At 56.3% G+C, this 13,485-nt stretch overlaps 1 protein-coding gene across 1 annotated transcript in view; it reads left to right on the top strand.

The window, feature by feature from the left end:
* Window positions 1–13,485, top strand: part of ITGA11 (integrin subunit alpha 11) — a 121,054-nt gene that overhangs the window by 81,599 nt on the left and 25,970 nt on the right. The window contains exons 11-14 of the mRNA XM_004711943.2: window positions 5,542–5,686; window positions 8,338–8,486; window positions 11,607–11,747; window positions 11,893–12,096. Coding sequence (XP_004712000.1) covers window positions 5,542–5,686; window positions 8,338–8,486; window positions 11,607–11,747; window positions 11,893–12,096 — 639 coding nt within the window. The remainder of the gene's footprint in view (window positions 1–5,541; window positions 5,687–8,337; window positions 8,487–11,606; window positions 11,748–11,892; window positions 12,097–13,485) is intronic.

Raw genomic sequence — 13,485 nt, 5'->3', positions numbered from 1 at the left:
CAATCATACAAGTTGGTGACTTACCAAGCAGGGTGGGAGATGGTTTTCCTTTAGCCTGAGGATGAGGTCTCTTTTCTCTTGCTCCTCAGGGTCCACGACTCTCAGGCAAGTTCAGGGTGGGGGGCCTCCTGCCCTCCAGCCCCGCAGCCCCGACCACCCTCCCTCTCCAACGCCTGCGCTTCCTGAGAGCCTCCTGAACTTGTGCCTGGGCGGCGATGTTATTGGGTGCTGGGGTTCTTAGCTGTTGAAGCTTATGCGCTCGTCTTTCTTTGAAGCTTGGTTGGGGAACTAGCTTTCTATTTCCAATTCCCTGGGAAATGGAAGAAGTCGATCCCTGCTGGTGGAGCGAGGGGTTGGTGGTGTGAGCCGAGACCCCATTGGAGTCTCCTGACACGAACCCCATAGCCTTGAATGGCGGGCCCCCCACCTGCCAGCTTGGGCGGGCACAGCCATCCCCCGACCCCCTTGGGTGGCTGGGACATGGTAACCACGGTCTGCCTGTATGCTGTTCTCAACTGCTCGTACGTACATCAGCTCCTGGCGGCGGGCCTTCCTTCTGGTTAATTTTAGACCGGAGGCAGCCCCGGACACTGTTGCATCTAGAGCTAGAAGCAGAGGCTTCTGGGTCAGAAGGCACCACTCCCCATGACCACAATGATGGACTCAACGTGGCCACCATCGTGGAGGTGGCTCAGGGCCAAGTGACAATTCAGTAGGCTGTCACCGTGAGTCTAACCGACCGACTCACGCTGTGCCACAGTGCCCGGTGCTGAGGCTGCATCCTGGGGCCTCTTTGCGGAGAGTCCCAGCCATCCAACCCAAAGGAGTGGTCTCAGCCACTTACCACAGGCAGCCCGGCCCCAAGCACGCATCCACGGGGCAGATCTCCTCCCCACAGGAAGAGCGAGGGCCCACGGCTAGGTCTTCCCTGCCAATCCCATGCAAAGCTCCTGGCCATTCCTCAGGTGTCACTTTGCCCATGTTGGCAACAACAAACTTTCTCATGACAGGGTTCGAGCAGCTCGTTCCAACATGTTGTTGTTGTTGTTGTTGAAGCTGGCGTCCACTGCTAGCACCCCCTTGAGACAGTTGAACTGCCCTGTGGGGTTTTCTTGGCGGACATCTTTGTGGGAGGAGGTCCCCAGGTTGTCCTCCTGAAGAGCTCCTGGGTGGATTGGAAGACCAACCTTTTGCTTATCAACCACACCATCGTCGGACTCCTTAATGACTACAGATCCCCACCCCTCCCAATCACAGATTTGCACCCTAGAAGCCGAGCCTGCTCCCTATAGAGCCGCTCTGAACAGGTACAGGGAGGGCAATATGGGCTCCGATTCAGGGTGGGGGGTCACCGAGTGCCCCTCCAACCACACCGCTACCTCACCAGTACACAGGGCCAGGCCAGCAGTTGTCTCCCCGCTCTGCACAAGCCTTGCCTCTCAAAATTCAATACAAGCAGACAGAAAGCACTGCTGGCATCTGCGATACCAATTCCATTACTGCAAGGCAAGAAAGGAGCACATTTTCTGGCTTCAGACGAATCCTATAGCCTTTCTGAACCTCTGTCTGGAGTCGATGTTTGAAAAATATTGGTGGACTTGAATCTTGAGGCTAGGAACTGAAAGCCTTCGCTCTGAAACATCCTACTAAGTCAAGGAGGAGCCCTGCAGGTGCCGCGGCTACATGCTGGCCTGCTATAACCAGAAAGTCAGGGGTTCGAACCCACCAGCCGCTGCATGGGGAAAAAGTATGGCAGTCTGCTCCCTTAAAGGGATAAACTCAAAACTGAACTCATTGCCAACAAGTTGATGTCGACTCTCGGTGACCTAATAGCGACCTAATAGGCATTGTCTGCTGGTTTCCGTGACCGTACCTGTTCATGGACACCGCGGTAAGCATTAAAAGCACACATTCCTGAAGAAACCTGTTAAGTAGTTCGAGAGGCGCCAGAAACCAAATCAGTCAAATTAGAACAAACAGGCTTTATTAGGGAGAAAAACCTAGCTATAACGTCCAGACTTGGGTAGTCGCACTGCAGGCTACAGGGCTGCTGGTTAATGGACTGGTACGTCCGCGTTTCTGGAATGTAAGGTGTCTTCCTGGTTCCGGGTGTGTTCGTGCAGGGTGCAGAGCGGCAGGCAAGAACAAAACGGGCACTGAGCCAAACGGGCCGTGGTGGGTGCAGAGTGGAGGGTCGAGAGCAAAGTGGGCATTGAGCCAAACGGGCCATGCCAGTGCCGGTGCCGGTGCCGGGTGCAGAGTGGCAGGTCGAGAACAGAGCGGGCCATTAGCCAGCTCTGGTCAGCTCCGCAGGTGTGTGTGGGAGATTCAAGGCCACTTGCTGCTAGTTGTGTCAGCTAGCTCTGGTCAGCTCCGCACGGGTGGGGGAGACTCAAGGTCACTTGCTGCTAGAAGCCAGCCTGGTATTGATCCGGCCATACAAAAACCAACCTAGATTGACTTGCCCTGGGTCACACAGCTGTAGGCTTGGAGCTAGTCTTGGAATGCCGAAATGCCTGCCCCCCAGCCCAGGGGGCTCAGCCTATGGGCACTGTTGGTGCTTGGAGCTGGGCAGTTCTGTGTTGGGCTGTCCTGCCCATTGTAGGATGTTTAGCAGCACGGACACTGTGGCCAGGAAGGCAGACTCCTGCAGGGGCCAGGGCAGAAGGTCGCTAAGAGCTGAGCTGGCAGGAGCCAGTGGCAGAGGCAGGCCTGGGCCACCAGGAAGGCATGGACTTGGCCTTGGCACTGGTGACAGCCGCCCAGCCTGCATCCTTGGCCATGTCTCAAGAGTCTGCTCTGTGCACAGTGCATCAGACACAGCCACCCACTGGTCAGGCCTACTGGGAGCCTGGTGGCCCCACAGGGGAAGAGGCCACAAAACAGGGGGCGGGAGGCAGTGTCAGTCCACAGACCAGAGGGCCAATCCCCTTTGGTTTTCCAGCTGGGCCAGCGTCTCTGGTTCCCCTGTCTGGACATTGGTGCTCTACAGCAGGGATGGCCCCCACCCTTCTGGATTTTCCCACATGCTAAACGGCTGGGCTTCCCCTGCTGGGAATAGACAGTGACGTGCTGTGGCCTCACCCACTCTTCACTGCACCTGGTCCCCAGTAATAGCCTTACTCTCCCTTCCCCCTCTGAACCCTCTCTAAAGGAAAGACTCCCCAAACTCATCCCCACTGGAGGTGCAAGTCTGCAGTCACTGCAAGAGTTGTAATCAGTGGTGTGAGGTGGAATCCCAGGGCAATCACCCTCCTGCCCTAGGGCTGCCAGGTCCAGGAAGTCCTGATGGAAACCCAAACTCCCATCCCACACGGGTAGTCAGTGGAGGGGGGGAGAGGGGGGTGTCCCCAGCTGAAACCCAGACTCCTGGGCTGAGCCAGCTGTCTTGGCACAAGGTCCCCACCATCTGCAAACCCTAAACTTCATCCTGTGAAGCAAAGCAGTGCGGCCCGAACTGAGCTCAAACTCTAAGTCAGCAGGGGCAAGGCCTGGAGGGAAGGGAGAGGGGAGACCCCAGCCTCAGGCTGCTCCCAGCTGGGGATTCAGGCAAAAAGGGATTCCTAGGAAGCAGGGCCCAGGGGGTGCTTTGGGAAGCAGATGGGTGTACTTGTCTCTGCTCAGCCCAAGCACCTGACTGTAGTTCCAGCCCGCCTCTGACTTGCTGTGTGAGCTCCAGCGAGTCACCTTCCCTCTCTGGACCTCCGATGCTGCTGCTTTTGTCCAGTGCCGTTAGGAACACCTGTCCCCTAGCCTGGCAGGGCCTGGTCTCTGAATCCAAATGGGCTCCAGCAGGAGGCAAGACGAAGAAGGGAGCATGCCCTCCACACGGGAATGTGTTCGGGCAGTGACTTTGGGGGCAGTCAGTAGTGGAGGCCCCGGCCTGGATCCTAGGCCCAGCTGATGTCGGCCTCCCGGGCGGAGGGACAAACACAGGGTAGGAGAAAGTAGGCTAATTAGAAAGTGGGTTGGAGTTCAACATAACCAAACGTGGGGGTAGACTCTCCGGGAACAGCTGGATTCATAGCTGTGCAAAGACTGCACAGTGAGCGCTGCCTCCAGGGCTTTGGGAGCCCTGCTGCCTGAATTCAGCTTAACTCTTGAGTGATGCTCAAAGCTCAGCTGTCTTGGCCCCTCCACCATCAGCAGCAAAAATTACCACCAGGCACATTTTTCTATTACCAATAGAAAAATATGGAGTTGGGAGATGCGGGGTGTGGCAGGCTGGGTGCCTTGGGCCCCAAGGAAGGGGCGGGGACTGTTGAGTTCACTGGCTGGTGTTTTAAAAAGAATGGAACCCGAGGCTGGCACCGCTAGGCCCTCCTCGGGCCCCTCCCTGACCCTCAGAACGTCTCCTTTTCCCCTGTTTCTCTCCCTTCTTCTGTCCCCACTAGTTGAGTGGATCATGCCGTGGGGCGGGTTGCACCACAGGTAACCCAGAGAGTGTGTGACCCCAGTGCTAGGAAATGACCTTGGGGCCATTCTGTCTTCCTGCCCAAACACTGAGCATCTCCCTGGTCTGTAAACAGGAGGTGGACAGTAGGAGACCCTCTAGCATGGAAAGACAAGCTCTTCTCCCCTGGGTGTGGGCTGTCCCAGACATGGCCTGGCCTACCTGCCCAGCCTCATCTGCAGTCACTCAGCCCCCTCTCCCTCAGAAATCCTTGAAAGCAAACACTCTCAGCTCTCTGCAACCACGGGGCCTTTGCACCAGCCGTCTCTTCTGCTCTTGTGTGTCTGAATGCACCAGGGGGCTTCCACAAGAGCGTGGGAGACTTCCACACTCATACGCTGGGGAGCTGTCATGCACGAAACAAAATGTGTACGAGTTGGATGTAATACGGGGTGGTCTCCTCGACATGCCTTCACCCAATTCACAAGAGAAACGTTAAGGGGGTGGGGGAACCTCTTACTATTTTTCTATCCCATTTCTCCATGAACATGTTGAAGCCCCCTTGTCCATTGTTTATCCCCAAAGGCTTCTCCCAGCTCCCATCTGAATTTCGCTGAGAACCTCATCCTGGCTCCCCCTCCCCCTGCAATGTGCTTATTTACATATTTGCTTGTGCCTTTGAGAGCTGGGAGCACAGAGCCAGGTTCTCCAACATGGATCACGGGCCTGCCTGGCACCACATAGTGAGTATCTGCTGATAGATGAACAGGGGGCAGGATTTAAGCGTGGGGAAGCAACTCAGACACTGCCGGGGAGAGCCGAAGGAGGTAAAGCCACAAGAGATCCTTTAGAAAGCTTTTGAAGCCCCAGCAGAAATCGAGGTTTGGTCCTAGAGCTGAAATTTGCTGCGTCAACATTGCTTCTGCCCTAAGATCCCGCCTTCGGGATCGGCTTGGGCCATCCTGTGCTCACAATAGGATGGTAACAGAGGGTGGTCTCGGCTCCTTCAGAGTCAAGAAACCAGGGACGAGCCACAAGGGGCTGGCAGATGCTCCACGGGTCGCAGGACCTGGTGCAGCCCCCAGTGAGGGGGCTCGGGCTCCCCCCTGGGGGACACAGGCTGATGTGTGTCCCCTCCCCAATGCCAGGACGGGATCCTGCTGGGTGCTGTCGGTGCCTACGACTGGAACGGTGCAGTGCTGAAAGAGACCAGTGGCGGCAAAGTCATCCCTCACCGCGAGTCCTACCTGAAGGAATTCCCGGAAGAGCTCAAGAACCACGGGGCCTACCTGGGTAAGAGCCCAGCTCGGGGTGCACGCGGCACAAGCCCAGGCCCCTGCACCCCTTGAGAGGCCTCTTGGTGCCTGTTGTGTGCTGATTTGAGTCCCCAGACCCTGCGTTCCTGTGGTCAGGGCCCGTTCCTCCATAGCACGGCACCCTGCACACCCAGCTCGGGGTGAGCAGGCAGGAGAAATGACCGGCAGGCCACCCACACCTTACAGGGGTTCCCATGGACGTGTCAACACGGCAGGCCCGGCCGTTGGTGCATCTTCACAGCTGTCCGCGCAGCTGGGGGTTTTCACAGTGAAAACTGTCTGTCTCCCTCGGGGAAATGCACGTGGGGAAACTCATCCTCTCCGTGGAAGCGGGAGTCGATCTGCAGTGGACGCTTTGGGAGCCAGCTGTAAAGAGCTGGAGAATTCAGAGCTCACTGGGTCCCCCTGGCTGCCCACGTCCATAGCCACATGCCCATCCTCTCTACCGCTCCATCCCCTCTCTGCCCTGGCCCCTCGGGTCCTCAGCTGCCCACACTGTGGCTACCCCTCCTTTTGTCCCCAGCCTCAGGGCAAAATGCTGGAATCGGCGTTGTCCGGAAAGTGCAGACATTTCCAAACAGGATCAGGGCCCTGGGCTCTGGGTTTAATTTAATTCAAGGCGTATTAAACCCAGACTGTGTGAACAGCACCGTGGCCCACGCTGTCAGAGGACAGGGGGCACTCTCTGGGTAATGAAGACAGCCCGCCCTCGGGCTGCTCATCAATGGAGGAGGTAGGGGTCCGGGGAGCATGTGCACAGATACCAAGTAAGGTAAGAGCCCACTTTAAAGCACAAATAAAGTTGGGGGATGGGGAGTGGATTGCTTACCTGGGTAGCTCCCCAAACACTAGAAAGGTCAGAAGAACAATGGACTGGACACTTGCGGACCACATGTGTGTCAGGGAGTTGTGCTCGTTCCAGCAGCTGGAGTTGAGCAGTAGGTCGCAAGGCCTTTCTTCCAACGCACCTCGGAGCACACTCGAGCCCCATTCCTCTGCCGGAGTCAAGAGCACCCCCGTGTGTACCATGCAGGCACTCAGAGTAGGACTGCCCCTGTGGATCTCGCGAAAGCCTCATCTTTCTCCGGAGGGATGGATGGTGGTTTCAAACTGCTGACCTTTCAGTTAGCAGCCCAGCTTGTAACCACTATGCCACCGTGGCTCCTGTAGGGCCAGCAGGGCTTCTGTGTGAAGGAGAGGGCTCCTTTAACCATAGAGTCCACCGCATTAGACTGTGCTCCTCCCACGTACTCGGGAGAGAACACATGGATTCCGGGTCCTGGCTCGGCCCCCCGACCACCAGCTGGCCAGAGTCCGGGGGACTGAAGCCACGGCCAGCAGCCCGTTGGGAAAGCAGGACACTTTCAAGGCTGCTTTGAGCTTTGGGCTGCTGCCCACCGCTGCCCCTGACACTCACTCAGCCCTTGCATCATCCTACCGCCATCACTCCTTCTGGGGAAGCCCAGAAGCCCTCGGGAGACAACTGAGAGCTATTGTAGGGCGTGTCCCTAAAGCTCAACCAGAAGAATTCTTTGCTGTGCCCCACCAGGCTGACCCCGCCACCACCAGCACCCATACGTCTGTCCCTGAGGGAAATGCGTGGCCCTGTCAGCCACCCTCCATGAGGTCTCTGGGTCTCACCACCCCCAAGCCCCATCACCCCAAGAGTCTAAAACTCTTCTGCCCACCCCGTCCTACCTGCCCTCCTAGGCTCTGAGCCAGCCCTTCTGTACCTCACAAGTCATTCCGCAGGAACCATGGGAGCTGAAGGGCATGCGACACCCAGAGCGCACACACAGCATACACGACACACCACATAGCACCACACACATCATACAGACACACACAGACACGCCACAGACAGCTACACACACCAGAGATACACCAGACACAGAGACACACGACAGACACACGGCAGAATGGCCCAGAACTGCCAACAAGACCCAACGCCCAAGTGAAAACCAGGGCCCAGCACCAGTCTGGTTGTCGGCAGACCGGAGCCTCCTTCAGGAAGTACCTGGAAGACACCCTGCACTGGGTCCCGAGAGGGAGCTGGGATCCAGAAAGCAATTCCAAGGGCACAGTGTGTGAAGGAGAGGGCTCCTTTAACTAGAGCACAATGGATTTTTCCAGAAGGGTCACTGGGCTCCCTGGCCTCTTTGCTGGTGAGCCTGTGAGACTGCACACAAGGATAGCTCCCTCCTTCCAGTCAGCCAAGCTTTGGGGCTGCAAGAATCCCCTAAGGTCCCAGCTATCTACCCAGAGAGGAGTCCCCTCCACCTTTCCAGCCGCCCCCAGCTGTCAGTGCCCCACCGAGCAGGTCCAGTGGGAAAGAAATGAGTAGAGCTGGCCTGCCTCCCTCCTCCAGAACAACCTTGCTAGACTCCCATGGCCTCTCCTGGCTCCCTATACTCCCTCCTGCAGGGGATGGGGTGCGGTGGGCTTCTTCCCACCTAGAAGCTCGCTTCCAGAGCCCGGCCTCTTCCAGGCCTCCCCAGCTGTCTCTGGGAACCACCACCCCTCGTGGGCACTTCTGCCGGGCCTTGTCCAAGGCCATGCCCTTCCTGGCCACCCTCGGGCACAGCTGGGGAGCCCCACTTGAGACCAGCTTGTTTCCTTCCTCGGCAGGCTACACAGTGACATCGGTTGTGTCCTCCAGGCAGGGGCGGGTGTACGTGGCCGGAGCACCCCGCTTCAACCACACAGGCAAAGTCATCCTGTTCACCATGCTCAACAACCGGAGCCTCACCATCCACCAGGCTCTGCGGGGCGAGCAGGTAAGGAAGGGGCTGGGGTGGTGGGGGCGGGCGGGCACAGGTCAAACAAGCAGACAAGCAGGTGAACACAGGCAGAGACCAGGAGTAGAGGGGACATGAAAGTTCATCTCTTCCTTCTCAACAGACCCCCAAACCAAACCACTGCCATCTATTCGGTCTCCCATCAACCCTCCAAGACAAAGAGGCCTGCTCCTTAGGGTTTCTGAGACTGTAGAGCTTTACAAGAGTGGGCAGCCTCAGCTTTCTCTTGAGCGGCTGCTGGGTTTGAACTACCATTCGTGCGAGTTAGCAGCCCAGTGCCTAAACCACAGCACCACCAGGGCTCCTTTAGGATTGTCCCCAGGCTCACACAAATCCGTTCTGACTGGAAGCACATCCTCACGAGCATCGAGATTGCAGGCCAAAGGTGTCTCCAGGGCACTTGATTGACCTGCAATAGGCCAACCTGGGGGCACCTTTCTCCAGAAAGAAAAGCCCTGGCCAGAGGAGCCATCCAGACTCTGGCTTCCCAGCCTGGAATGCTGAAGGGACACCATCTCTGGCACTGCCCACAGCAGAGCCCCTTTCCTGGAATGTGAGCAAGGTCGAGCAGGAAAACCATGCCCTGCCGGGGCTGTGGTGGGCCACCAGACTGCACGGCTAAGGGCATCACGGTAGATGTTCATGAGTGCAAACTAGAAAGCTGCCGGGACAGGAGTCACTGGTGTGGAAGAGGCTGATGCCATGCAGGGCCATTTTGGTCTCTGAGGACAGCTGGGGCCCTGGGGAGCCACAGAGCTTTCTCCAAGATTAGATGGCAGATTCATGGCTGGGGCGGGTTTCGAATCCAGACTTTGGGGCGGGACTCTTTTCGATCAGGCCACACTTCCTGATCCCTACAGCCCAAAGCCAGGCCTGGGGGAGCCTCTGGGTGGGCAGCGCCTGCAGGTCCCTAGCCCCTAGCTGTGTCCTCACCTGTTGTTCCCCATTCTCTCTCGTTCCCCTTGCCTTGTCCCCAGGTGACAAGTCTCACTTAAACCCCTCGAGCTATAGGGGGGTGGCCTTCCTGCCCGGGGGCAGCCCTGGCAGATCCTGCAGGGCACCCTCTCCCAGCCACCCCCACCCCCGCCCAGGGCAGGTTCTTTCAGAATGGAAGGCTAGGCCTCGAGAGCTGGAGGAATCTGCTGACGAATGCGTGACATTTGCCCAGCCCGTTTCCACTCCAACCACCAGAATGAGAAACCGCAGTGCTGAAGGCACTCAGTTAAGTGGGTTCCAAATCAGGGGGCCCCATGTAAGCTGAGGCCACGTGTTCGCACACACGTCTCTCCTGCCCTTGCTCTCGATTGCTAAACACAGGCCCCTCGCTCCCTTCCCCGGGTTTGATTCTATCCTTTCAGCTCTTCGATAGTGTTAGCTCTCTCCTCAGTTACTGCTGATGACACTTGGCAGGCAGTGTTTCTGAAAGCCCCCTCATCTGGGAGATGGCCAGAGGAGGGGTGGTTATGAGCTCTGGGGTCACACAGACCAGGTGCCTGCCCACCTTGATCCTGACGGCTTTGCCGTCTTGGACTAGTGGCTCACATCCTCTGAGCGTCCTTTCTGCCTCTGTAAGGAAGCTGGGCAGAGGGGTCGCCCCAAGGCTGTAAAGCACCTTCTCCTAGGAGCTGACCTAGGAAGAGCACCTTCCCCATTCCTAGGCAACCCACTAGTGCAATAAGCCGACTCCATGGGCAATGCGGTGAGACACTTGCCTGCTAACCAAAACGGCGGGGGTTCGAGGCCACTCAAAGACAAACTCACTGCCATCAAGGCAACCTGACTCCTGGCAACCTTGTAGGACACAGTAGAACTGCCCCTGGGGGTTTCTGAGCCTGTAACTCTTTATGGGAGTAGAAAGCCTCCTCTTTCTCCTGAGGAGCAGCTGGTGGTTTCAAACTGCTGGCCTTGTGGTTAGCAGCCCAGCACATGACCACAAGAGATACCTCATTAAAAAGGCCTGGTAAGTCACTCCCCCCAAAACCACCCACTGAAAATCCTGTAGAGCCTAGTTCCACCCTCTGACCCACTTATGGGCATGTGACTTGGAGTCCCTGTGATGTCAAGGGGTTGCTAATGGGCAGGGTCCCCACTGTACAGAGGCTGGGAGATGGAGCCGGCCATCACGGGAGGCTGAGCGGAGCAGGGAGGGGGGCACCCATTGTTGGCTTGGAGTGCACCGGGCAGGGGTGTTTCACTGGACATTTGCTTGGGGAAGGATGGAGGCAGAGGGGTCCAGGGAACAGGAAAACGTGTGCGGGGGTAGGGGGATGGGGGTGGTGCTTAGTTCAGGGGCTCTGGAGAAGAGAAATCACTGGGCATGGCTGAGAAAGATAGGGCTTTCTACTCCCATAAAGACTCAGGCTCAGAAACTCCCAGGGGCAGCTCTGCCCTGTCCTGTCTGCTGCTACGTGGCAGAATCGGCCCGATGGCCATCGTGTGGTTGGGGTTTGCGAAAGAGTACAAGACTAGACCTCAATCCACCAAAGTGTGTGTGGCGGGTATCGTTGGGTATTGGGCCCGTGTTGTTGTCTTGTGTTCCATCGCAACAGTTCCAACTCAAGTGACCCGGGTGACAAGTAGAACTGCCCACGGGCTCCCTAGGCTGTCATCTTTGCAGGAGCCGGGTCTTGGCTCCCTGAGCTGCTGGGCGGGTTCGACCTGTGGAGCCTCCAGTTAGCCCCGGAGCCTTTAACCACAGCACTGCCGACGGGGCTCTTGGTCTGGACTAAAAGTTACTTTTATTTGCCTCTTCATCATTTTTTTTGGAGGGGGTATTTTCATATTTTTGTTCCTTTATTAGTTTTATAATCAGAATAAATGTCCAATAAAAATAAATGGTTATATGACTCTTTTTAAAATGTTTAAGCCATTGAATGCTATGATGTGTGAATGATATGCCAACCAGACTGTAAAATGTACGTAAATAAACGCAAGGGGACACGCAGGAGGTGTAGGACAAGCGAAGGGGCGAGTCCAGTGTGAGGGAGACGCAGGACAGGGAGGCCAGACAGGGGAGAGAGGCCCCTTTGTTCACCACACCTCCCAGTGGGGGTGTGAGGGGCAACCGGCTCCTTGTCCCTGTCCCGTCCTGTGCCGCAGATAGGCTCTTACTACGGGAGTGAGATCACCTCTGTGGACATCGACGGCGACACTGTGACCGACGTCCTGCTGGTGGGCGCGCCCATGTACTTCAGCGAGGGCCGGGAGAGGGGCAAGGTGTACGTCTACAGCCGGAGACAGGTATGGCCGGGCCACCGCTGGGGTCACAGAACCAGGGAAGTCGGGGGTGGGGAGGACGCTGCAGCCTGGAGGTGGGGTCACGCCTGCCTGCTGTGAGGGTCTCTGCCTGGGTCCCCTGAGCCTTTCCCTGCCCCTGGTCCTGCAGAACCGGTTTGTTTATAACGGAACATTGAAGGACTCCCACAGTTACCAGAATGCCCGATTCGGGGCCTCCATTGCCTCTGTCCAAGACCTCAACCAAGATTCCTACAATGACGTGGTAGTGGGGGCCCCTTTGGAGGACAACCACGGAGGAGTCATCTACATCTTCCATGGCTTCCACACCAGGCTCCTGAAGAAGCCTAAGCAGGTAACCCTCCCTCCGTGTGGGAAATGAGACCACGGGATAAGCAGCAGAGCCCCCAGCACCCCCACACTTGGCTGCAAACCGGGAGGTGGCCACTGGAATTCAGCAGGGGTGAAAGGGTCCACGGGAGAGAGAAGAGACTGCCTGTTCCCAGGAACATGTGCCATTGCAGAGACCCTACACAGGGCTGCTGTGAGCGCCCGTCAGAGCAATCGCAGTGGGTCCGCTTGGTTTGTGTTCTGGAAGGGTGAGATAGGCTCAGGAGCCCTAGTAGCACAGAGGGTTACGTGTTAGGACACGAACTGAAAGGTCATGGTGCAAACTTACACAGGGCTATAGGGTCTATGACCTATAGGGTCACTATGAGTCAGAATTGACCCAACAGCAGTGGGTGGGAGGGTTGTTGGTAGGTTGATTGAGTGGATGGATGGATGGATGGATGATGGATGGATAGGAACCTTGGAAGAAAATCTTTCTCCTTCTGCGAAAACAACCATTGGGAATCCTGTAGACCACAGTTCTGTTCTTACCCATGGGACATTTCCAGCAGTTAGAATTAACTCTACAGCTTCTGGCATCTGATTAGGAGTCCCAGGGGCTCCCACTTGGTCAGACGGGTTAGGACTTTCTTCTGTGTTCTCATCTAGTAAGGGATTCCAGTCTGCCCTCGCTATACTTAGCTCAAGTCAAAATCCTGAAATGGGTGCATTTTGTCCCATCATCCCTTTTAGCATCCTCTTCCTCCCTATCTATATATGACACACACACACACACACACACACACCCATCCACCCACCCATCCCGGGCCCACCTGAGCCTCACTTCCTCTCCACACACACCTTGCAGGTGACTGCAGATAGAGCGCCTCTCCCGCCACGCTTGCTTACCTCGAACTGGCCTGTGCAGGCCACATATTCCAAGGTCATCATTTTGTCCACTGCCACTGAGTCGATTCGGACTCATCGCACCCTACAGGTCAGCGGAACACAGTCCGTGTGGCTTTCAAGGCTGCAGTGCTGGCAGATGCAGACTGCCGTATCCTCTCCTGGTGGCTTCAAATCAATGCCCTACTGTTAGCAGCCAACCATTTCACCTGGCACTACCTGGGCTCCTACTGCGTAAGCTAAATATATCAAGAACAGTTTGGAGTTTGGGTTAAGTATATAATCCTGCCCAGGTAACAGGTGTATTTATACTGAATGGGGGAAGTCTTTTTTTTTAACCCACTTTCCAGATCTAATTTGCATACTATATATTCTACCTATTTAGAGAGTATAATTGAATTTTGGGGGCATATTCACAAATTTCATAAGTCATCACAATCTAATTTTTTTTATTTATTAGGGGCTCATACAACTCTTATCACAATCCATACATACATACATCAATTGT

The sequence above is a fragment of the Echinops telfairi genome, unplaced genomic scaffold (assembly GCF_000313985.2).
Source record: "Echinops telfairi isolate 266 unplaced genomic scaffold, ASM31398v2 ScPeMD7_7475;HRSCAF=8513, whole genome shotgun sequence".
In the NCBI taxonomy this organism is placed as follows: Eukaryota; Metazoa; Chordata; class Mammalia; order Afrosoricida; family Tenrecidae; genus Echinops; species Echinops telfairi.
The sequence above is the reverse complement of the archived record's forward strand: the minus strand, read 5'-3'. Positions and strand labels throughout refer to the sequence as shown.